At 53.9% G+C, this 25,230-nt stretch overlaps 1 protein-coding gene and 1 long non-coding RNA gene across 2 annotated transcripts in view; both read left to right on the top strand.

Annotated features, from left to right (window-relative positions):
• SRRM3 (serine/arginine repetitive matrix 3) overlaps positions 1 to 25,230 on the top strand; it is an 87,080-nt gene that overhangs the window by 55,886 nt on the left and 5,964 nt on the right. Inside the window, exons 4-11 of the mRNA XM_017857593.1 lie at positions 3,761 to 3,910; positions 4,552 to 4,657; positions 4,743 to 4,994; positions 5,133 to 5,299; positions 5,430 to 5,465; positions 8,674 to 8,724; positions 9,275 to 9,379; positions 10,633 to 10,893. Coding sequence (XP_017713082.1) covers positions 3,761 to 3,910; positions 4,552 to 4,657; positions 4,743 to 4,994; positions 5,133 to 5,299; positions 5,430 to 5,465; positions 8,674 to 8,724; positions 9,275 to 9,379; positions 10,633 to 10,893 — 1,128 coding nt within the window. The remainder of the gene's footprint in view (positions 1 to 3,760; positions 3,911 to 4,551; positions 4,658 to 4,742; positions 4,995 to 5,132; positions 5,300 to 5,429; positions 5,466 to 8,673; positions 8,725 to 9,274; positions 9,380 to 10,632; positions 10,894 to 25,230) is intronic.
• Positions 15,902 to 25,230, top strand: LOC108518927 (uncharacterized). The gene is made up of 3 exons (XR_001882486.1): positions 15,902 to 16,859; positions 23,736 to 23,755; positions 25,147 to 25,230. It is a non-coding gene; the product is annotated as an uncharacterized LOC108518927 (long non-coding RNA).

Here is a 25,230-nt window from a genome sequence, read left to right as displayed (position 1 = left end):
AAAAAAAAAAAAAAAAAAAAAAAAAAAAAAAAGAGAGAGAGAGTAAAAGAGTAAAGGAATAAAAGAATGGCTACTCAGGCAGGGCATGGTGGCTCATGTCTATAATCCCAACACTTTGGGAGGCCGAGGCGGGTGAATCACCTGAGGTCAGGAGTTCGAGACCAGCCTGGCCAACATGGTGAAACCCTGTCTCTACTAAAAATACAAAAAATTAGCCTGGCATGGTGGCGGGTGCCTATAATCCCAGCTACTCGAGAGAATGAGGCAGGAGAATCGCTTGAACCCTGGAGGTGGAGGTTGCAGTGAGCCGAGATCATGGCACTGCACTCCAGCCTGGGCGACAAGAGCAAGACTGTTTCAAAAAAAAAAAAAAAGAATGGCTATTCCATAGACAGAGCAGCCCCAAGGGCTGCCGGTTGCCCATTTATATGGTTATTTCTTGATGATATGCTAAACAAAGGGTAGATTATTCATGCCTCCCTTTCTAGACTATATAGGGTAACTTCCTGATGTTGCCATGTCACTCTCGTCACCGTCTTGGTTTTGGTGGGTTTTGGCCGGCTTCTTTTTTTTTTTTTTTTTTTTTTTGAGTTTCATGCTTTTTGCCCAGGCTAGACTGCAATGGCACAATCTCGGTTCACTGCAACCTCCGCCTCCTGGGTTCAAGCAATTCTCTTGCCTCAGCCTCCCGAGTAGCTGGGATGACAGGTGTGCGCCACCACGCCTGGCTAATTTTTGTGTTTTTAGTAGAGACGAGGTTTCTCCATGTTGGTCAGGCTGGTCTCGAATTCCCGACCTCTGGTGATCTGCCTGCCTCAGCCTCCCAAAGTGGTGGGATTACAGACATGAGCCACTCACTAGGCCCTTGGCCGGCTTCTTTACTACAACCTGTTTTATCAGCGAGGTCTTTATGACCTGTATCTTGTGCTGACCTCCTATCTCATCCTGTGATTTAGAATGCCTAACCTCCTGGGAATGTAGCCCAGTAAGTCTCAGCCTCATTTTATATGGCCCCTATTCAAGATGGAGTTGCTCTGGTTCACATGCCTCTGACAAATCCAAAACTCATGTCCTTCATGTGCTGCGGATCCACGCCCTCGCCTCTATTGATGTGGTGGGGGGAGGGGTGAGCCAGGTGAACAGCACCCAGGAGTAAGGGGAGCTCTGCTGAAACCATGGCTAAGCCTCCATCTTGGTGGGGGAGGGCACTGTCTGAGCCAGCTTGGATAAAAAATGGAAGGTGGAGGCCACCTCCCTGGAGACAGGCCTCTGGAGGGTCACTTCCAGGCTTTTTCAAAAAAAAAAAAAAAAAGACCAGGCACGGTGGCTCACACCTGTAATCCTAGCACTTTGGGAGGCCAAGGCAAGAGAATTTCTTGAGCAATCCTCCTGACTGAGGCCAGGAGGTCAAGACCAGTCTGGGCAACATAGTGAGACCCCATCTCTAAAAAAAAAAAAATATTTTAGGCCGGGCGCGGTGGCTCAAGCCTGTAATCCCAGCACTTTGGGAGGCCAGGACGGGCGGATCACGAGGTCAGGAGATCGAGACCATCCTGGCTAACACGGTGAAACCCTGTCTCTACTAAAAAAATACAAAAAACTAGCCGGGCGAGGTGGCGGGTGCCTGTAGTCCCAGCTACTCGGGAAGCAGAGGCAGGAGAATGGCGTAAACCCGGGAGGCGGAGCTTGCAGTGAGCTGAGATTCGGCCACTGCACTCCAGCCTGGGTGACAGAGCGAGACTCCATCTCAAAAAAAATAAAAAATAAAAAATTTTAATTAGTTGGGAGTGGTGGTGTGCTCCTGTAGTCCCAGCCTCTCTGGAGGCTGGAGTGGGAGGATCGCTTGAGGCCAGGAGTTTAAGGCTGCAGTGAGCTGTGATCGCACCACTGCACTCCAGCCTCGGCGACAAGGAGAGACTCTGTCTCAAAAAATAAAATAAATAAAATAAAAAATAAAAAAAGAAACTGCACAGCACCTATGACCTCAGCAAATTCTCCCAGCAGCCCTGAAATTGAGTTATCTCTTTCACCTTCGAGAATAGGCTCACAGAGGGACACGGCAGGCCCCAGGTCACAAGGCGACTCAGGACAGTGCAGGATGAGCTCTTGTCTGGAGCTTCAAAGCTCAGGCTCTTGCCTGGAGCCCAGCTACCTCTAGAGAAAAGAAGCACTCTGAGAAGAGACTGTACGGAGCCAACATCTGTGGCAGAGGCTGGCTGGGGCTCCAGGAGCAGGGACAGGAGGCGTCTGGTCCCTGCTGAGCTAAAAGGAGAGTTCTGTAAGATGGATAGGGAGTATCGGAGGCCCCCACCCTCTGCCACCAGGCTTGATTGATGAGCACAGTCCTGCTGCCGGAGATGAGCAGCGGGGTCCCCTGGAGGCTGCAGAGGGGAGGGCGAGGAGAAGCTATGAGTATTTCAGCGACAGAGGCCTGGCTGGAGGAAAGGAGGGGAAGAGGGGCAGGGAGGCACTCAGCCAGCGGGAGGTGCCTCAGGGACTGGAACACCCAGGTGAGGAAAGACCCACATCATCGAGACGGGGCTCGGGGAGGGCGGAGCTAGGCCAGGAAGAAGGGACTCTTTGAGAAATTTAGAGTTCACCGTGCGCGGTGGCTCACGCCTGTAACAGCACTTTGGGAGGCCAAGGCTGGCAGATCACCTGAGGTCAGGAGTTCCATACCAGCCTGACCAACATGGAGAAACCCCGTCTCTACTCAAAATACAAAAATTAGCGGGCTCCTGTAATCCCAGCTACTCGGGAGGCTGAGGCAGGAGAATCACTTGAACCCCGGAGGTGGAGGTTGCAGAAAGGTGAGATTGCAGGAGGTTGCAGGAGGCAGAGGTTGCAGTGAGGCGAGATCGGGCCCCTGCACTCCAGCCAGGACAACAGAGTGGGACTCTGAAAAAAAAGAAAGAAAGAAAAGAAAAGAAAAGAGAAATTAGGGTTCAGTGAGAGAAAGGAGGAATGGGGATGGGGTTCCCAGAATAGGACAGTAGGGTTGGGGCACAGGGATCAAATGGGAGGTTCACTGAGGGGGAGGGTCAATGAATGGGGCTGGGATACAGAGGGGATTCAGTGAGGAAAAGTAGCCTCATATAAGGAGTAGGCACACACACACACACCCCACCCACGACTGCAGGGTGGCTCATGACTGGAATCCCAGCACTTTGAGAGATCAAAGGGGAGGATCGCTTGAGGCCAGGAGTTCGAAACCAGCCCAAGAGTTCGAAACCAGCCTGGCCAACATAGTGAGACCCTGTCTCTGCAAAATTTTTCAAATGAGCCAGGGTGGGGGTCCACGCCTGTAGTCCCAGCTACTCAAGAGGCTGAAGAGGGAGGATCGCTTGGGCCCAGGAGTTCAAGGCTGCAGTGAGCTATGATCCCACCACTGCAACTCAGCCTGAGCAACAGAGCAAAACCCTATCTCCAAAAATTTTTTTTTTAAAAAAAGAGGAGGGGGCTTACTGAGATGGTGAGAACTTCGAAGGGGTGCAGGCTAAATATGGGGCTCGGTTATCCTCTTTCTTTTTTGCAAAAGATTGTACCGTGAGGTCGGGGACCTGTAGGGGACGTGCCCCCTTGGGTTCCCCAAATCTCTGCCGAGCCCTGTAAGGGCAGGGGCCGCAGGTGCCCCTCGCCCCTCCTCCAGCCGGGTAGCAGCCCGCAGACTTGGGGGGCTAGGTCAGGTCCCCCGCGCCAGGATAAAGGGGCGGAGAAAAGCCGTCCCAAGACGGGTGGTGAGCGTCCTTGTCGCCGGCAGTGTGGTGGAGACCCCGCGGCTGACCGAGGGCGCTGAGCCGGGCCTGGAGTACGCGCCCTTTGACGACGACGACGGCCCGGTGGACTGTGACTGTCCCGCCGCCTGCTACCGCGGCCACCGCGGGTACAGGTCAGCGGCCGCCGCGGCGGGGTGGGGGGGGGGCTGCCCCCCCTCAGCGGCCCACCCCGCCGCCTTCTCCCCCAGGACCGAAGCAGGCTGGTCTAGCAGCTCGGCATCCGCCCCCTCCCAGAAAAGAAGAAAAAGAAAGGCAGCCACCGGAGAAGCCGGTGAGAGCCGCGCCTGGCAGGTGCGGGAGGGAGGAGGTCTCTCCCCGCAGGTGCCAGTCCTAGCCCACAGGGGAGCGGCAGCCCATGGCGCATTTGTGAGCCCCGCCCTCCTCTGAGCCTGTTCCCGTGCGCCCTCACCATGCGGTCCGCCCGATAAGTGCCTCCAGGTACTGAACGCCATCCCAGGCCTCGAGTCTGCTCCTCGGCCCTAGGCGCGCCGGCCCTCAAGCGAGCCCTCCCCCCCAGGTCCCGCCCCTCAGGAGCCCTCCGCTTCTCTGGGCCCGCCCTTTAGCCGGCCCTCCCTTCTCTAGGACCTGCCCCTCATGCCGAGCGCCTCTCCCACTAGGCCCTCCCCCTTATCTGGGATCGCGTCCCCCTGCCCACTGAGGCCGCTTCTGCCCTAGCACCGTGCTCTGCACTGAATGCCCCCAGACGGCCAGACTCACTGACCTGGCCCATGTGTTACCAGCACCTGGCTCCCATTCCCGCCTCTGGCCTCCCCAGGGGTCCCGTGCCCACCAACACGAGTGCGAGTGGTCCTGGGGAGGAGAAGGCGCGTCTGAATCTGCATCGCCCTGAATGCTCTCTGTCGCACCCTCCCCTGTCCTGTGTGAGACGGCATGGGCAAAGTGTCTGGACGGCCCAATAACCCAATCCATCCATCTGTCCCTTTCTTTCCTGGCATCTGCCTGCAGCAAAAAGAGGAGAACTGGAAGTCGCGAAGTGGCAGGTCAGTGGGGACAGAGCCTGGCTGGGCGCAGGGGCAGGGGAATGTCTGTGGGTGGGAGAGATTCCAAGGCCCGTTCCGCCAGATCGGAGGCCTGGACCCTCAGGGCCTGCATGGACACCGCCAGGGTGGCAAGCTTTGCCCCTACAGAGGCCATGAGTCCACCACTGGGCCCTCTGACCCTCTGGGTTTGAAAACTATCTTTGCCTACAATGCCGGGGTGGGCTGGAAGCGGTGACCTTGGGGACAACATAGCAGCGCCATCAACTACCCTGAGACGCTTGGCGAGCACTTGGGCCTCGGGTCATCCTGTACAAGGGAGCCCTTGGACTTCATGGCCTGGATTCGCCTTTCGCAGGCTTTCAAAGTCCCAAGTCACCCAGGCTCTCCAGCCATTTCCACGCCCCCCCCACCGCCCACCCCACCCGCAGCTCCTAGAGCCCACCTCCTTGTGTCCACAGCTGTGGGAGCTCCTCACCCCCTCCGAAAGAAGAAGAAGAGTGTGAAGAAGCATCGCCGAGACAGGTACCCTTGCTGCCCCCATCCTGGGGCCTCCTATTCCTCCCGTGGGGCCCAGGGCCAGGGCTGTGGTCCTTCATAGGTCTCCCTGGGCCACCCCAGGCAGGCTCAAGGGAACTTCTTTATTGCCCTACAGGTCTGATTCTGGGTCCCGGAGGAAGAGACGGCACAGGTGAGCAGTGCTTTGCAGAGGACACGGTCAGTGGTACCTTAAGGGACCAAAGCCCAAATGACGCAATGATGGGAGGCAGTTTTGAGGGTCCCACAGGGCTCCGTCCTTCAGCTCCAGGATTCCTTCCCAGAGCCAGGCTGGGAGGACTGGGCAGTGGAGGAGGAACATGAAAACCAACTGTTTGCAACCCTCACCTGCCCCATGCATCAGCCATGACATGGGGACCCCAAGAATTTCTAGACAACATGGCAGGTCCAATGCCCAAGGGGTGTGTCTGTCTGTGGAGGTGTCGGTTAGACAAGCAGAAATACCAAGACCCCAAATTTGCAGGGAAAGAGCTCGCCAGGCAGGAGGACGTCCATCGTCAGCTGGGAAGGCTCCATGGATAGGAGGCAGGGTCGGGGAGCTGTGGCTAGAGGTAGAGTTTCTCCGGGACAGATGCTAGCCTCCCAACAGGTTTGACTGCTGGGTTATAGAGCCATCCTCCACCCAGAAGGTCTGGGGGCTAGCATGGGGGAGCTCTGAGCAGGGCAGTGGCTTGTTCAGGGTGGACTGGGGGAGGGGAGAGGAAGTGAAAGACAGGATTCCAGGCAGAGGCAGAGTGATGCAGGAGGATAGGGTTGCTGAGAAAGCAGAAAACAGCCTGAGCCAGGCACGTTGGCTCACGCCTGTAATCCCAGCACTTTGGGAGGCTGAGGCGGGCAGATAGCTTGAGGCCAGGAGTTTGAGACCAGCCTGGTCAACATGGTTAAATCCTGTCTCTACTAAAAACACAAAAATTAGCTGAGTGTGGTGGCGAGCACCTGTAATCCCAGCTACTCGGGAAGCTGAGGCATGACAATCGCTTGAACCGGGGTGGCGGAGGTTGCAGTGAGCCAAGAGGTTGCAGTGGAGTGCATGGCACTCCAGCCTGGGTGACAGAGTGAGACTCTGTCTCAGAAAAAAAAAAAAAAAAAAGGCTGGGCGCAGTGGCTCATGCCTGTAATCCCGGCACTTTGGGAGGCCGAGGTGGGTGGATCATTTGAGGTCAGGACTTTGAGACCAGCTTGGCCAACATAGTCTGTCTCTACTGAAAATACAAAAATTATCCAGGCATGGTGATGGGCACCTGTAATCCCAGCTACTTGGGAGGCTGAGGTAGGAGAATCGCTTGAACCCGGGAGGAGGAAATTACAGGGAGCTGAGATCGCACCACTGCACTCCAGTCTGGGCGACAGAGCAAGACTCTGTCTCAAAAAAAAAAAGAAAGAAAAGAAAAGAAAAGAAAAGGAAGGGAAGGGAAGGGAAAAGGGAGAGGAGAGGAGAGGAGAAGAGAGGAAAGGAGAGGAGAGGTCAGGTTGGAAGGAAGAAAGTCACATTCCAGGGGTGGCATCAGAGCCAGACTCCCTCCCAGCAGCCCAGAGGAAGGGCAGAGTCCAGAGTTCCTTCCTTGCAGTGGGAATTTGTTAAGTAGGGAGAAGCCTGCATAAACACCTAATCCTGCCCCTCCAATGTCCCCAATTTTTCATCTTCCTCTGGCCTCCCAGCATCTATGGATCAGTGTGAGTCCCTACTGCCCCCCAGTGGCCACCATTGGCTTACACACACCTTGTGGCCAGCTCCATCCTTCCTGGACAGCTCCCAAAAGTGAACTAGGAATAGACCAGCTTCCAATGGGGAGACTGAAGCCCAAAGCAGCCTCCAGCACCCAAATCCTTAGCCTCCAGGCCTGCCCTGCACTCACTCTGCTCCTGTGGGAAGCACATTTCTGTGGTTCTTAGCATGGCTTTGTTTTGGGGTCAGAAGGACTGAAGGGATCTGGTGGCACCAGGAAGGACCGGGCTGAGGACTGGGGCTGGGCGAGACCTTTGAGGGCTAACCAGAAGCTTCTCAGGCTTTTCATCAAAGGTAGAGGTTGCTGGGTTGGGGAACTTGCCCCAGAGGACTGGATGGGATGTGACGGAAAGCTGTGGGAGTTGGGAGGGGGCAGCCCTGGAGATGGATCCAGAGCTGTCATTCAAAAACAGGGAGATTGGCCAGGCACGGTGGCTCACACCTGTAATCCCAGCACTTTGGAGGGCTGAGGCAGGTGGATCACTTGAGGCCAGGAGTTTGAGAACAGCCTGGCCAACATGGTGAAATCCTGTTTCTACTAAAACAAACAAACACAAAATAGTCAGATACGGTGGCAGTCACCTGTAATCCCAGCTACTTGGGAGGCTGAGGCATGAGAATTGCTTGAAACTGTGAGGTGAAGGTTGCAGTGAGCTGAAATTGTGCCACTGCACACCAGCCTGAGCAACAGAGTGGGACTCCATCTCAAGACCAAAAAAAAAAGAAAGCAGGGACATCATGCCCTTAGGAAAGCATTTCTTTCCTAAACCCTTGGTGAGCTGGCCTAGGGCTGGGCCAGTACAGGAGCAGACGGAGGAAGGGGGCTCAGGAGGCATGACTATCAGGCCATACCCCAATACTCAGGGGAAGGAGTATTGGGCATGTCCCAAGTCCAATACCAAAAGACAAGAGCAAATCACCATCTCTACCTGGCCCAGACCTGAGGCTTGAGGCTGCTACACCTGCAAACAGCAAACCCCGCCTTTTTTTTTGTTTTTTTGTTTTTTTTTTTCCAAGACGGAGTTTTGCTCTTGTTGCCCAGGCTGGAGTGCAAAGGTGCGGTCTTAGCTCTCTGCAACCTCTGAAGGGATCTGGTGGCTCCGTCTCCCAGGTTCAAGTGATTCTCCTGCCTCAGCCTCCCGGGTAGCTGGGATTACAGGCACGCACCACCATGCCTGGCTAATTTTGTATTTTTAGTAGAGACAGGGTTTCTCCATGTTGGTCAGGCTGGTCTTGAACTCCTGACCTCAAGTGATCCACCAGCCTCAGCCTCCCAAAGTGCTGAGATTACAGGCAGGAGCCACTGTGCCTGGCTACAGCACCCCCCTTTATCTGGGGCCAGCCACATTTCTGTGGCCCTGCCAGACTGGGCAGCAGTTGTGGCCCAGGGAGGAGGTGTTCACGGGCCAGGACTTCCAGGAGGAGGAAGGACCGAGCCTTGGCTGGTGAAAGGGACAAAGCAGGGGAGTAGAATGGAAAAGTCTCCGCCAGCCAGGGGCTCAGGCCCTAGAGTGGAACAAATCTCAGATCTACAACTGTGCATACCCAGGCTCCAGGGCATGAAGGCCACACCCTCCCTAGGTCACACCATCACTGTGATCTCTGCTCTCTGCAGATCTCGAAGCTCCAAGAGCAAAAGAAAAGAGAAGAACAAAGAGAGGAAGAGGTAAATGCCCTCCCTACTCTCCAGCGCCCCCCCCATTCGTTCTCCCTCCCGCCCTAGCAAACTAGGCCTTTTAGAATCACAGAATCAGGCCATTAAAGGTAGCTCATTTTGCCCAGATGGAAAAATTATGATCTAGAGAGAAAGCCAAGGGCTCTCACTCAGTCAGAGCTGGAATCGAAACCCAGGCTTCTTGCCTTCCAATCCAGGGTCCTTCCAAGCCCAGTCCTCGTGACTCCCCCACCCTCCTTCCTCCTACCCCGCAAGTCCCAGGATCACCTGATGAGGGCTGAGGGGGGTCTTGGGAGGCTGGGGTTGTCTAGAGAAAAGGGGGCCTTTTCCTAATTCTCACAGATGACCCATATGGACCAAATAGGTTCTGCGGCCAGCACGAACACTGCTGATGTACCTTTTATAGGACACTTTAGGGGACTGATGGACACTGGCAGTAGCGTTCCACTGGGATCCTGGTGGGAGGTTGGGTAACTTGGGGACTGTGGGGGGAAATGGGGGCAGAAGTGAGGTACAGGCTGATTTCCCTTATCCACGCCAGGCCTCACACAGAGTCCCCAGGCCGGAGGTCTCATCGCCATAGCAGTGGCAGCTCCCACAGCCCCTCCCTCTCCTCCCACTACAGTGATTCCAGATCTCCCAGCAGGTAGGCCTGGGCCTCTGGGAGGCTTTCTTCTGATGGGGTTTAAGAGTTGCAGATTAAACACCCTCCAAGGGCTGGGGAGCAGGGCTGGTGGACAGAATGTCAATTCATCAGTGGGTAGAAGTTTATCAGGGGTGGCCAGGTGTGGTGGCTCACAGCTGTAATGTCAGCACTTTGTGAGGTCAAGGCAGAAGGATTGCCTGGGGCCAGGAGTTCGAGACCAGCCTGGGCAACATATTGAATTAAATTAAAAGTAATAATAATAATTGTATATATTATATATATATATTTTTTAATACAAGTATTGCTCTGTTGCCCAGGCTGGAGAGCAGTGGTGCAATCTTGGCTCACTGCAACCTCCGCCTCCTGGATTCAAGCAATTCTCCAGCCTCAGCCACCTGAGTAGCTGGGATTACAGGCGTGCACCACCATGCTTGACTAATTTTTGTATTTTTAGTGGAGATGGGGTTTCGCCATTTCAGCCAGCCTGGTCTCGAATTCCTGACCTCAAGCGATCTGCCTGCCTCGGTCTCCCAAAGTGCTGAGATTACAGGCGTGAGCCACCAAGCCCAGCCTAATAATAATTTTAAAAAAGAGAAATATACCAGAGGAGTGATAACTTGAGGAAGAGCTGCCCTAAGGCCTCTAAGCCTCCGCCTGAATTGGAAATCGAGGCACAGCCTGGCTGACTCGCCCTGATCAAGTCCCCTCTAAGTGGAAAGGTTCCCAGCATGGTGAAAAGGCAGGTGGGGAGCTGCCCTCTTCCCTCCCGCCCTAGCAAACTAGGCCTTTTGTTTTGTTTGTTTTTTTTTTAATTTTTTGAGACGGAGTCTTGCTCTGTGACCCAGGCTGGAGTGCAGTGGCCCGATCTCGGCTCACTGCAAGCTCCGCCTCCTGGGTTTACGCCATTCTCCTGCCTCAGCCTCCTGAGTAGTTGGGACTACAGGCGCCCGCCACCGGGTGACGGCTAGTTTTTTGTATTTTTAGTAGAGACGGGGTTTCACGTGTTAGGCAAGATGGTCTCGATCTCCTGACCTCGTGATCCGCCCGCCTTGGCCTCCCAAAGTGCTGGGATTACAGGCTTGAGCCACCGCGCCCGGTCTAGGCCTTTTAGAATCACAGAATCAGGCCATTAAAGGTAGCTCATTTTGCCCAGATGGAAAAAATGCGGGGGAGGGGGAAAAGAGGAGGCGCAACTGCTTGCAAAGCGAGTGTCCCACGCCGGCTCCCCCGTTCTCCCTGGCGCCCAACCCCAGGCTGAGCCCCAAGCACCGAGACGAAGGGCGAAAGACGGGCAGCCAGCGGTCCAGCGGAAGCCGGTCGCCTTCCCCGTCGGGCGGCAGCGGATGGGGGTCGCCCCAGCGGAACGGCGGCAGCGGGCAGCGGAGCGGAGCGCACGGGGGCCGCCCCGGCTCGGCGCACAGCCCGCCCGATGTACGTACACTTCGCTTTGCGGAGGGTTCCCGCGCCGCGGGCTGCGCCGTGCGGAGTCGGGCGGGTCTCCAGAGGGGCAGGGGGCGATAACTGTGGCATGGGGGCGGGGGCGGCCGCTTCCTCCCTCCTCGGCTCCCCGCTGGGGGCGTCCTGGCTCGGGAGGCGCCAGGAGTGCTAGGCCGTTGCGCCCACCTGGCCCTAGTGTCAGAGTGAGGGGCGCCTGCGGTCTTGGGCCACCCTTTGCGCTTGGCAAACTGAAGGCCAGAGGGGGTTGACCACGGGGCACTGAGTTGGGTACAGGGCTGGGGAGGAATCAGGGTCTTGTGCCCTCCCCAGGCATATTAGGGTGGGAGGGGCATGGACATTGATAGGAGTCCCAGGCAGGAGCAGGAGTCGAGAGACAGGACCCCCCGCTGGGCACCACCTGGGCCCTGAGTCTCCCTCTTCCCACCATGCCCTGGCCCCACCTCTGAGCACCACCTACCCCTCCTTTAACCTTCTTCCCAGCCCCTCCCTCCCTTAGCCCCCTCCCCCATCTCAGTCCCTCTGCCCTCTAAAGTCCCTGCTCCGAGGAGACTCCCCTTTTCCAGGCACCGCCCACACTTGGACAGGTGTCTCAAACCTGCCGGCTCCTCTTCCCACGGCGACCCTCCTGAGGCACCTGCCAGGGTGCCTCAGAGACCCCACACCAACACCACCCCCGCCAAAACTGTCCCCACCCTTCCTCCAAGAGGGGCACAGATGTCCGAAGACCTACAGGCAGATGCAGTGGGGGAGCTGGCAGAGGAGAGAGACGTCTCAGTCTGTCCCCAGGTGGATGGGCTGGGCCTGGGTGGGGGCTTCTCCCAGACCCCAGGGAAGGTCCACATCCCTTTCTGGTCTGTTGATTGTAGAGTACACCATTGAGACCCCTCAGAGAGGGGGGCTGCAGTGCTGGCAGGGGCACTAAGGTGGGCGGGGTTGTGGCTTGGGGTGGGGAGGCCTGCAGGTTCCTTCCCAGACCCGCAGACTGCCCCCCACCCAACTCCAAAGCCTCAGCTGGGAGTGGGAGAGCTGCCCCTCCCCAGACCTCAGGTCTCCGCAGCAAACATGTACGTGTTGGTCAGTTTCATTTTGATTTTTGGCTGTTTCCTTTCACTCCCTTTCTTTTCTCAAACACCCTTTACTCCCACGGCCTCAGAGAGGAAAGTCAAGGGCAGCTGACTGAAGGCTCTTGGTCTCAAGGTTAAGTTTTATTGAAGGACATTTACCTGTCTCTAGACTGTCCCACCTTGACCAGGCGCCAGGCTCCTGGGCTCCGGGGGATTTTGGTTGGGCCACCCAGGGAGGATGACATTGATGTCCCCGGATCTGTCTTGGGAGGGGGTTGAGGGCAGGCAGAGGTAGCTGAGGGTAGCATGGCAGAGGCTGGAGAGGATTAACAAACCCACAAGAGAGGCACCCACCATCCCCCACCCCTGTGGGCATAGAGTCCCAAGAGCACAGGACCCCAAACGCCTTCTTGCTAGCTTCTCATCCCCCTCCTGGGGCCTCCCGAGAGACACAGAGAGGCAGGTTCTCTCAAGTCAGGGCTGAAAGTGGGTTCCTTGGTACTTCTGGTCCTCTCTCCAGCCATGGAGTCCTGAGCAATGATCCCACCTCCACCCCCTACCCAATGCAGACAAAATAGCCACAGCAACTAGGCAGACTCCCTGGGATAGGGCAGTTGGGGAAGGGGACCCAGCCACCAGCCTCGGGGCGGGAGCTTCTGAAGCACCCACATCTTGTCTCCCTCCCAGCATCTGACTCTAGTTCGGCACAGCCCTGGGAGTTTTCTTGGAGACGGCATTTTGTGACTCCTTTCACCAAGCATGGTCCCCAAATCCTATCCCTCACCCTTGGGGTCCTGGGAGATCTGGGACTTCAGGGCATCCTGGGTCTCAAACCTGCATTCAGATCCCTGCCTCTTTGTCTAAAAAAGACCTCTGAGGAGTCAAATGAGGCTAGTTCTCGCTCATATGCAGAAAAGTGAGATGGGGATGGGAAAGGGGTCCCAGACTTTACCATGAACGAAACTGTCTTTGGGAAAATTACTGGGGTGGTATTCTTGGACGATACCTTAAAAAAAAAAGAAAAAAAGAAAAAACCAGAAAAGAAAAGAAAAAAAAAGAGAGAGAGAAACAAACGGAAAAAAAGGAAAGCTCAACATTTTTTAACCCCGTCTATGTTTTTGTTTGTTTTTTAGCCTCCCATTTGAAACGTGGTAATACTGTGATTCCATTTCTTGTTTAGCTGGTGAGGGAAGAGGGTGGGCAAGTTTATGTAACTTTTCTGTTGTTTTGTTTTGTTTGTATTCCCTTTTCCTTTTTTTTTTTTTTCCTATTTTAATGTACAGAAATGCAAACTATCTCTCTGGGTTTTTTGGGTTTTTTTCCTATCTTCTATGTTCTAGAATTTTCTTTTTGTGTGTGTTACTGTGGGAACCTTTCCTCTTAATGCAGAGATGGCTTTTGAATTTTAAGTGAACATTAATCATATACACATCTCTATATACTTTTTTTTCCTTTGTAATCTGAATTTAAAAGGGAAGATAACTTTAAAAAAAAAATCACGCCCACACCAACAGCTCCTGCCAAGTCAGCAGTGGCAGCAAATCCTCCTTTCGACTCCAGGGACAGGCTGGAGCTGCCGCAGATTTTAAATTAACTACAGTGGTGCAGCCTGTGCTGCTGCATTCCCCAGGAAGCTGGAGAGAAGCTGGGAGACCCAGGGAGGGGAAGAGACTTGTCCTGGGTTGCCCAGGGAGCTTCTTGGAGCTTGCTGCTACTCCTCGATTCAGTTTAGTGTAATTGGCTGGACACGGGGGACAGGGAGCGAGACAGGTTGTTCAGGACCATCAGTGTCAGACCTCAGACTCAGATCCTTAGGTAACTGTGGAGGAGGGAGAGGTCTGAAGGCACCTGGCAGAGTTTAGCTGAGACACTCCAGGCAAGAGAAAAATTCCATCTTGGGCTGGGCATGGTGGCTCACACCTGTAATCTCAGCACTTTGGGAGGCCGAGGGGAGGCGGATCACCTGGGGTCAGGAGCTCAAGACCAGCCTCACCAACATGGTGAAAACCCAGCTCTACTAAAAATACAAAAATTCGGCCTGCCATGGTGGCTCACACCTATAATCCCAGCACTTTGGGAGGCTGAGGCGGGCGGATCACCTGAGGTCAGGAGTTCGAGACCAGCCTGGCCAACATGGTAAAACCCCGTCTCTACTAAAAATACAAAAAAATTAGCCAGGCATGGTGGTGTGTGCTTGTAATCTCAGCTACTTGGGAGGCTGAAGCAGGAGAATCACTTGAACCTGGGAGGCAGAGGTTGCAGTGAGTGGAGATCATGCCACTGCACTCCAGCCTAGGTGACAGAGTGAGACTCCATCTCAGAAAAAAAAAAAAAAACCCATCTTGGTCTTGAGACTGAGGCCAGTGATGTGGTCACTCCCAGGTGATGGTTGAATCCCACAGGAATTTCTGGGTTCTGATGCTTACAGGAGAAACTGCAGCTCCGAGAGGTCAAGTGACTGGTTCAAGGTCACACAGCTATTTAGAGGTAGATCCAAAAGTAGACCCCAGACAGGGTGCGGTGGTTTACACCTGTAATCCCAGCACTTTGGGATGCTGAGGCAGGAGGATCGCTTGACGCCTGGAGTTCCAGACTAGCCTGGTCAGCAGAACAAGACTCTATCTCTACAAAAAAAAAAAAATTTTTTTTTTGTTTTAATGAGCCAGGCATGGTGGCATGTGCCTGTAGTCTCAGCTACTGAGGGAGATGAGGTAGGAGAATCACTTGAGCTCAGGAGTCCAAGGCTTCAGTAAGCCATGATAGCACCACTGCACTCCAGCCTGGGCAACATTACAAGACCCTGTCGCTACAAAATTAAAAAAAAAAAAAAAAAAAGAAGAGCTGGGAATGGTGGAATACACCTATAATCCCAGCTACTCAGGAGGCTGAGACAGGAGGATTGCCTGAGCCCAGGAGTTTGAGGCTGCAGTGAGCCATGATTGCGCCACTGCACTCCAGCTTGGGCAACACAGCAAGACCCTGTCTCAAAACAAACAAACAAAAAAAAACAAAAAAACAGACTCCAGCCCTCTGACCTCTAGACTCCAGCCAAGCTGTGGAGAGGGTGGGAAATGGGAAGCACAGTCCAGGAGCCCTGAGCAGGAGGATTTGGGAGGTGGATGCTGGTTGTCTCAGCTCCTGTTTTCCCCCATTAGACCCCTTGAGAAATCAGCTTCCTGCTCTCTTATGTCCCTAGACTGAGGTCTGCCCACACTGAGGGACCCGGGTGCAGGTGGCCCCCACATTACAGAAACTCACTCTATATGATTGTTGCTTCAGTGACTCAGGGAACCCTAAACCCTCACAGTTCATACATGTGGGGAAATAAATATCAAGGCACAGAGAGGGAAGAGAGTCACTCAAGGTCACACAGTGTAGGATGGAAGAGGAAGAAACAGATCAGGAGACCTCCTGGGACAAGGCCTTCTGTCCAGTCTTACCTGGTACCTTCACTGGCCTCCCTCCAGCCCCCACCAGCACAGACTGGTGCTAGGCTCACCCTCCCAAGGCCCAGAAAGAGTAGACAGACTTTGCCATCTTTTCTTTTTATTATTGCATTCCTGTCCCAGGGACTACTTGCTCACCTTAGAAGTCTCTAGCATTAGAAGTTTCAGGGGATGGGGCAGGCACAGCGACTCATGCCGGTAATCCCAGTACTTTGGAAGGGTGACGCAGGAAGATCGCTTGAGACCAGGAGTTTGAGATCAGCCTGGGGAACATAGCAAAACCCCCATCTCTACAAAAAAAAATTTTTTTTTAAATTAGCCAGGTGTGATGGTGCATGCCTATAATCCCAGCTACTTGGAAGGCTGAGGTGGGAGGATCACTTCAGCCCAGCAGTTGGAGGCTACAGTGAGCTATCATCCTGCCTGTAGTCCCAGCTACTCAGGAAGCTGAGGCAGGAGAATCACTTGAACCCAGGAGGTGGAGGTTGCAGTGAGCTGAGATCACACCACTGCACTCCAGCCTGGGTGACAGAGCGAGACTCCATCTCAAAAAAAAAAAAAAAAAACACCCCAAAACCAAAAAAAACCCACAGTGTCAGGGGCTGCCTGGAAGGTGACACCCTTAGCTGAGGGTGGCAGAGAAGGCTCAGGATCACGGCCTCCAGGCTCTCCTCTGGCTTCTCCCTCTGGTCCAAATTTTATCAAGTAATGGCCAGCCTCGGGTGACCCCCAAGAAGAGGTACCAAGGCACCCACTGACCTGCCTTATCCAGGAACAGAAAAAGGCAAAAGGGATGAATTTTGCTAAAATGATGCCGAAGCCAGAGGGAAAGGAGTGGGATTGACCTGAGGCAGGATCACTCCTCCAGATGGGCTCTGCGGTTGCCTTCCCTTTTAAATGCACATTTTCCCTTCACCCATCTGTCCACTCCAATTGGCCTTGTTTAAACAGCGCTTGTCTCCTCCTTCAGTCTGGGGGCACCTTTCTCTCTTCCTGCCTCTCTGTTTGTTTGCTTCTGTCATTGTTTCTGTCTTTCTGTTTCTCTTTCTCCTTCTCTTCCCATTTCTATCTCTGTCTGATTTTGTCTGTTCGTCTGTCTGTCTCTCTGTCTGTCTGCCTCCTGTCCCTTTCTCTCTTCCTCTCCATCTCTCTCCCCCGGCATGGGCCTCTCTCCCATGCTGCCAGACCCTCTGTAGCCCACCCTGTGGTTCTCTTCCATCAGCTGCTTCCTGCATGCTCTGTGGAGGTTTTCTGTTGTTTGAACAGTAAAGAAAGCTTGGCTAGTGGAACCCATTGTTTAAAACGGAGAAAAAAAAAAGAGCAAACAGAAATGGCTGGGCAAGAGCCCTCTCCCATCCCTGGGATGAGACAAAAGCCACATCAGCCACCCATCTACTGGCTCAGAGGGGGAGCACAGTTTAGGGTCACTGTCTTTCCCCAATTCTGCATTCCCAATGCGGAGACCTTCTTTTCTTTTTTATTATTGCATTCCTGTCCCTGACCACTGAGAAGGTAGGTATCCCAGCTCCGCTGTGCGCTCTCGCTCCCATCTCCAGATAAGCCCTGCCACTTTGCTTGGTTTGAATGTGGTTTTCTTTCTTTCTCTTTCTCTTGATCTTGCCCTGGTTGGTTTCATCTTCCTCCCTTTTCTTTCTTTATTTTAGTGACTACTCATTTGTAACTTGCACTTTCTTCAAATGAGCTACAAAGCTATGTTTCCTGGTTTGTCGTTTGGTTTTCTTGACTTTCCCCGACCAACTTTTCTAGCCCATCTCCCCTCCTTCTCCAGCTTCCCTGTTCCCTCCTTCTTCCTCTCCATCCCTGACTTCCATCCCTAAATCCTCCTTCACGCCTTCTTTCTCATTCTGTTGTCCGAATGCATTTCTGTGTGGTTTAGCATTCCAAGTTTGTGTTTCTTTCCTGAACTGTATGCTGCAGTGAAGCCAATTTGATTTCTGTTGTCTGGAGTAGCTGCGAAGCCCCTCCTCACCCTTCATCCCTGCCAGCCCCTGGGGCTTCGGTCACCCCGCTGGCCTTCAGGGCCCTTTCGGGCAATAGGCAGTGGCAGAGGAGCCATTGCGGGGCCTCTTGGCCTCCAGATCCTGCAGGAAGTTCTGGCCAAGCTCAGGCACAAGGGAAAAGCCCCATCCCATCCTCGGGGGCCTACTGAGCCAAATGGAACTCTGGGCTTCCTCGAATCCTTCCCTGGCTACAGGACGGAGCTTTGGGGTGGGAGCTGCAGGGTTCTGGAGGAGAAACGGGCACCAGGACTGAGCCTCCAGCTTCCATCCATTGGGTGCAATAGTAGATTCATTTGGGGTGGCAGTGGATAGGGCAGTGAGCTGGCCAGGAGCAGGTTTGAAGCCTAGAGGGCCTACTTAGCAAAGTCTCTGTGAGGTAATTTACAGGTAATTTACCTGCCCGCTGCCTGGTCCATGATCCAACCTAGACAGGGGCTCCTTCCACCCTCAGCATCCTTCCATCTTCTAAATTTGAACAGCTTCATGTGGACCCTCAGAGCAGAAGGATCCCAAAAGAACAACCAGCAGGGGCTAGGGGCCCACAGGATGCTGCAGCAGAACCAGGACTAGGTCCTGGGACTTGTGACTCTCAGCCCAGGGCTCATCCAGCCACACTGAGGGTACTAGAGTTGGAGGTGGACCCTAGGGGACCCCACCTCCGCACCCCTGCCTATTAAACTGCTTCCTTTCCCACCTGGGAGCAGCTAGAGAAATGTGGCATTCTGGCCAGGTGTGGTGACTCACGCCTGTAATCCCAGCACTTTGGGAGGCCAAGGTGGGCAGATCACTTGCGGTCTGGAATTCGAGATCAGCCTGGCCAACATGGCAAAACCCTGTCTCTATTAAAATACAAAAATTAGCTGGGCATGGTGGTGCACGTCTGTAATCCCAGCTACTTGAGAGGCTGAGGCAGGAGAATCGCTTGAACCTGGAAGGCGGAGGCTGCAGTGAGCCTAGATCGTGCCTCTGCACTCCAGCATGGGCAACAGAATGAGATTCCGTCTCAAAAAAAAAAAAAAAAAGGATTTCAGCATTCCAACCATTATGAGGTCTCCACAACTTCCATCTTCAGCTTTGAAAAGAGAAGGCCCAGCCACTCGTCCCTACCCCACCCCATGTTTATCCCGGGGGCAGGTGTCAGGGAGTTCACCCACTCAGAACATCCTTCTCAACACTGGGTGGTGCCAGGAGGGGAGACAGCAAGTGGCTCTTTGTTTTTTTAATTAATTATTTATTTATTGTGAGACATTTAGAATCTCGCTCTGTCGCCCAGGCTGGAGTGCAGTGGCACGATCTTGGCTCACTGCAAACTCCGCCTCCTGGGTTCACGCCATTCTCCTGCCTCAGCCTCCTGAGTAGCTGAGACTACAGGCGCTCGCCAACACACCCGGTTAATTTTTTGTATTTTTAGTAGAGACGGGGTTTCACCGTGTTAGCCAGGATGGTTTCGATCTCCTGACCTTATGATCTGCCCACCTCAGCCTCCCAAAGTGCTGGGACTATAGGCGTGAGCCACCGTGCCCAGCCAACAAGTGACTCTTTAAAAAGGGAGAAAGGGCAAGCTAGGTGAGGTGATACCACCTGTAGTCTCAGCTACTCAGGAGGCTAAGGCAGGGGGATCGCTTGAGCCCAGGAGTTTGAGGCTGCAGTGAACCATGATTGCACCACTGCACTCCAGCCTGGCCAACAGAGCAAGACTCAGTCCCTGTTCCCTCAAAAAGAAAAAGAAAGAAAGAAAGAAAAGAAGGAAAGTCCTGCTGATCTGACAGGAGAAACTCTGTTGAAGCCCGATGAGGAAGGGGAGGGTCCATCCTTGAGGAGTTTCTGATACGACCAGGGACCCACAAGCTGGGATCTCAAACGCTGAGTTAGAGGTGGGTGGTCGTCTAAGTCCTCAAAGGAAGCAAGAGTAAAGCATCTCAGGTGTTTACCTGTTCTTGTCCTTCAGAGTACCAGGACCAGGTGAGCACACTGCCCCCTTACTCCTCCCTTCCACCATCTTTTCCACTTGACCCTCAGAAATTTCTTACCCAAAGGTTGGGAGCAGTGGCTCATGCCTGTAATCCCAATGCTTTAGGAGGCTGAGGCAGAAGGATCACTTGAGGCTAGGAGTTTGAGACCAGCCTGAGCAACATAGCAAGACCCCATCTCTACTAAAAATAAAATAAAATAAATAGCCAGGCATGGTGGTGTGTACCCGTAGACCCAGCTACTGAGGAGACTGAGGTGGGGGGATCACTTGAGCTCAGGAGTTGGAGGCTACAGTGAGCTATGATTGCACCATTGCACTCCAGTCTGGGCAGCAGAGCCAGACCCCATCTCAAAAAACAAACAAACAAACAATTATATATATATATATATATATACACACACACACACACACACAAGAAAAAAACGTGTCAGCTAGCAAGTGGTAAAAAGGAGAGGAGGGGCTCCTGGGAACACGGCTCAGAGGCAGGCGAGATCCCTCATTCACTCAATCACTCATTCATTCATTCATTTCCACACACACTAAGCAGACATGCGCCCAGCACCTCCTCTGTGCCAGGCCCCATTTGGATATCCATGCCAGGAGAGAGGCAGGCCGACCTGGGCCTCACAGGATGGAGGACAGATGAAGAAAACTGAGTGTGATGAGAGGGGAAAAGCTGAAATGTGAGTGGGAAGCTCCTGCTCACCACAACAGCCCCCTGGCTAGCACAGCCTGGCAGAGTCCCCATGGAAAGGAAGGAACCAGGTTCTATGGGATCATAGAGGAGTGGATGTGATGCAGCCTGGAGAAGGCGCCCTGGAGCTGAGGGTACGGATGCCAATAGGCATTAGCCAGGCTGTGGGTGGGAGGTGGGGAGAGGAGATCCCTGCAAGAGGCACCAAGGCACAAACAGCAGCTTCCTGGAGGGGAGGTTTGGAGGTCTCTGAGCATCCTATGAAATCCCATAGCACTTGGCCTTGGATCTTCCTCAATTCCCAGGAAGGATGAGACCCAGCCAAGCTGAGGACAAGGCTCAGACTCTGGCAGGCGCATGGTGACCCCTTCCTGAAGACTTCCAGAGGGATGGGTGGAGAAGGACATGAGAGGTGCCTTCCTCCCATCCTCTGCTATCTCGGTGCTTGGTGGACACCCCATAGGATCCCCCAGTCCTTCCTGCACTGCTCTGACCCTGTGAAGAGACCATGAGTTGCTTGTGCTCTGAAAAGAGTCTCCCAACCCCAATACAGGCTGACCCAGCGAAGACTCCACTTATCCCCATTTTACCAATGGGGAAACTGAGGCTCCCCACAGTCAGGTGACCTCCTTAAGGTCTCACAGCAAACTCTTACCAAGGCCGATTCCAGGATGTTCCACTTTTCCGATGACTATCATCTTGGGCCATGGCAGGCCCGTGACTTGGAGGAGATGAGAAGGAAGTAGGGAAGAACTTGGTCTTCAAAAATAGCAGGCAGGAAGTATCCGGATCAGCACAGGGGATTGGACCTGGGGGCTTGGACCTTCATGGTAGGGGACAGGACCATGATGGGGGTGAACAGCCACCCAACCTAGACCCTTTTGCCTCCTAACACTCCCACCCCACTCTCAGCATAAGGTAGTGGGAAGTCAGGAGGGCTCTGCAGCATCTGTGGGAAGGACCCATCATGGTCCATGGTATTCCTCGCCTACTGTTAGCTCCTTTCTTTGAGTCAGAAGCAGCTGGCTCAGGCCAGGCGTGGTGGCTTACACCTGTAATTCCAGCACTTCAGGAGGCCGAGGCAGATGGATTGCTTGAGGCCAGGAATTCAAGACCAGCCTGGCCAACACGGTGAAACCCCATCTCTACTAAAAATACAAAAAAAATTAGCCTGACGTGGTGGCTCACGCCTGTAATCCCTCAGTTACTCAGGAGGCTGAGGCAGGAGAATCACTTGAACCTGGGAGGTGGAGGTTACAGTGAGCCAAGACTGCGCCATTGCACTCCAGCCTGGGCAACAGAGTGAGACTCCGTCTCAAAACAAACAAATAGACAACAAAAAGGAAGGAAGGAAGGAAGGAAGGAAGGAAGGAAGGAAGGAAGGACGGAAGGAAGGAAGGAAGGAAGGAGGGAAGCAAGGAAGGAAGGAAGGAAGGAAGGAAGGAAGGAAAAAGAAGGAAAGAGAAAGAAGAAAGGAAGGAAGTAGCTGGCTCAGATCCAAATTCAGAGTTGGAGTGAGGGTTCACAGCCAGGCTGATTTCTAAGCCCTGCCACGCTACCTCCCGTAACCAAAGTAGCAAGCAAAGATTTCTTAAAGGAGACCAGTGTCACCTTGAGTTGTGGGCTACTGTGAATTGGCTCCCAAGCTTCCCCCACCTCATATGTGTTCACTTTGCACTCTTTGATGACCCAGGGTATAGGACAGAAACCGCAAATATGACAATCCCAGAAACTTTCTCATTTGCCTCCTATTGAGGGAAAAGAACGAGCTGGGGGCGCTTGAAAGTGCTGAGGCACTGGCTGCCTGGCTGCCTTCTGGAGTGGTGGGAGTATGTGTCAGGGGACTGAGGGTCTCCTGTTGGGAATAGAACTGCCATCTCAGAGGGGTCAACCCAAGGCCAGGCGCGATGGCTCACACCTGTAATCCCAGCACTTTGGAAGGCCGAGGCAGGTGGATCACCTGAGGTCAGGGGTTCAACACCAGCCTGGCCAACATGGTGAAACCCTGTCTCTACTAAAAATACAAAAATTAGCCAGGCGTGGTGGCATGCACCTGTAATCCCAGCTACTTGGGAGGCTGAAGCAGGAGAATCGCTTGAACCCGGGAAGCGGAGGTTGCCGTGAGCCAAGATCATGCCACTGCACTCCAGCCTGGGCAACAGAGTGAGACTCTGTCTCAAAAAAAAAAAAAAAAAGAGGGTCCAATCCAGCCTCCAATTCTCCTAGCCTAGGGTGAGGGGTGAGCTTGTGATCAGGAGAGTCAGGGGTGCTCAAAGGGGCACCCCAATACCAGGTAACATCCATTGTGCCCACTTATGCCTGCCTCTGCCCCAAATGGAGACATTAAGCTCTCCCAGGACAGGTCTTCATGGCCTGATTGACTTTGGGCAGCTATGGCTAGTGTTCATTGGCTGCTGTAGGCACCAATCAGGAGCCATCTGTGCCTTTCCACCCATGAGGTTGACCTCCTGGTTCTACCTCCATGTTCAGCTCAACTCCAGCCCTGCAGGGAAAGGCCTGGGCACCACCTTGCCCTCTGCAGGAAACACCCAGTGCCATGCCAAGGAAACTGTGCTTCTTCCAGTCCCTGGCAGCAAGGTGCCCTAAAAGGTGGCAGCAGCTTTTGTCTTCTCATCCAAACAGCCTGCCAATGGCTGGGCTCAGTGGCTCACGTCTATAATCCCAACACTTTGGGAGGCTGAGGCCAGGGGGAGGATCACTTGAGGTCAGGAGTTCGAGACCAGCCTGGCCAACACGGTGAAACCCCCATCTCTACTAAAATACAAAAATTAGCCAGACATGGTGACAGACACCTGTAGTTCCAGCTACTTGGGAGGCTGAGGAAGGAGAATTGCTTGAACCCGGAAGGCAGAGGTTGCAGTGAGCCAAGATCACGCTAGTGCACTCCAGTCTGGGAGACAGTGAGACGCCTTCTCAAAAAGAAAAAAGAAACAGCCTGCCAAAAGAGCTTGGTCCAGGCACCACCTGGCTTCTAAGACTCTCTTCCTTCCTTAGCAAACAGAATCAAGGTTTTACTAGGCGCCAAGTTCTGTGATAAAAAGTGAGGTTACAGAGGTGAATCAGATACCACATCTGCCCTGGAAGTGCTCAAAGTCAAGTTGGGAGTGGTGATCGGAGGATTTTCAGGGAGGAGCAGACCTATAAACAGACAAGGACAGTCAACAGGGCTAAGGACAGGAAGAGGGATCAGCTCTGTGTAGGGAGGGAGACGGGAAGGACGGGCAGGGGGCATGCAGAGAATCCTGGAAGGGACATCGGGAAGCAAAAGCCAACCCTCTCATTTTGTGGATGGGGAAACTGAGGCCCAGACTGGGGAAGTGACGTGGCCAGGATCGTTCGGTGAGATAGAGGCAGGCTGTCAGACTCCTGAATCCCAGCCAGGGCCCTTTTGATGGTGCCAGGTGACCTTCCTGGTTTTCTGTGTTCCAATCCTTGTGTCCTAACTCCACTTTTGGAAAAACATTTGCCATCTCTATCCAGCGGTCACCTAAGAGATGCCCACTCAGGAGCCGGGCGCTGCCAGCCCTTCCTCCAGAGGTGGCGTGGCCTCCTCTCAGGCCTAGAATGGGGTGGTTGCGTTTCTCTCTCTCTCTCTATCTCTCTCTTGCATTTTTGTGAATCTAATGATGAACTTATACTACCACACTTTTCCCTTCTCTTACACACCTTACCTACTAAAGGAGGAAGTGCCACTTTATTGGTAAGTGGACGTTAACCAAGAGGGACTTAAAAATCAGAACTTAAAAAAAAAAGAAAGAAAGAAAAAGAAAAAGAAAAGAGAGAAACAGAAAGACAGTCGGGTGCTACTGACAGCTCCAAAGCTCTCTGCAGGGCCGGAAAACAAAAAAAATATTAACAGAAAAATGTCAGATTCCCCAGGATCAGATATTGTTTTTGATTTTGGTATCTAATGACATTTGTGGATTTTGTTTTTTTATTTCTGTTTTCCTTCCTCTTCTTCGGTTCAGTTTTGAGTTCAGTTGTCCCCCTCACGCCACACTCCCCATCTGTGTGCCGTGTGACGCCCCCTCCATCCCTCGCCCACCCCCAAGGCGCTGGCGGGCCCGGCTGCGTGGGCTGGCCTGGCCCGTTCCGGTGCCGCTCTCTTCTTCTCTCTGCCGGGAATCCGTCCGTCCCGTCCCATTCGGGGACACAATGCCAGCCCCGACGCCTGTCCTGGAGACCCTCCCCCTTTGGCCCCCGCCCCCCACCGCTCCGTCCCTCTTGTGTTTTGCATGCCAAGAACCCTGCATGAGCTGCACTGTTGAGGCCAGAAGGTGGACACCCAGGAGAGGCAGAGGCAGGGCAGGCGCGGGGAACCGTGTGTGCGATGCTCCGGGACTGGCAGCCCCCGGCCCGGGCCCGGTGAAAGCCCTCTCTCCTTCTCTCCCCCCACCCTACCCGCCCGCTCTCTCACCCCAACCTCTCGCTCCTCTTGCTCTGTCCTCTCTCTGCCTCCACTCTTGTCCCCTGCCTCTCTGGATTTTTTCTGTTTCTCCCTGGCTTCCATCCTTCTCTCTTTTCTCTCTCTCGTTCTCGTTCACTCTCTCTCTCTCTCTCCTGTCTCCCCCCGCCCCGTCTCTCCTCTGTCTCTTCTTCTCACTGTCTCTGTCCCCTTCTCTCTTCCCCCTTTTTCCTTCTCCTTCCTCTCTCCTGTCTCGCTCTCTCGCTCTCATCTCTCTCCCTCGCTCTTTCGCCCTCTCTCATCTCTGTCCCTCTCACTCTGTCTCTCTCCCGCTTTTTCTCTCTTCGTCTTTCTCTTTGCCTCTTCCCTCTCTCCTTCTTTCTTTCTTCTCTCTCTCTCCCCCTCTCTCCTGTCTCTCTCTCTCTCTCCCTGTCTCCTGTCTCTCTCTATCCTCTCTCTCCGTCTCTTTCTCTGTCTCTCGCTCTCTTTTCTCTGTCTCCTTCTCTCCTCTCTGTCTCTGTCTCTCCCTCCTCTTTCCTCCTGTCTCTCTCTCTCTCTTTCTTTCTCTCTCTCTCCTCTCCCTCTCTCCCTCTCTCTCCTGTCTCTCTGTCTCCTCTCTCCTCTCTCTCTGTCTCTCTCGTCTCCCTCTCCCCTCTCCGTGCCCTCTCTGCCTCTCTCCCCGTCAGAAGCCCAACTCGCCCTCGCCCAGGGCCCGTGACAAGGCGGCGGCCGCCGCACCCACGCCGCCCGCGCGGGGAAGGAGAGCCCGA

This window comes from Rhinopithecus bieti, unplaced genomic scaffold, assembly GCF_001698545.2.
Source record: "Rhinopithecus bieti isolate Rb0 unplaced genomic scaffold, ASM169854v2 scaffold_42772, whole genome shotgun sequence".
Classification (NCBI taxonomy): domain Eukaryota; kingdom Metazoa; phylum Chordata; class Mammalia; order Primates; family Cercopithecidae; genus Rhinopithecus; species Rhinopithecus bieti.
This window is presented reverse-complemented; position numbering and strand designations above follow the sequence as displayed.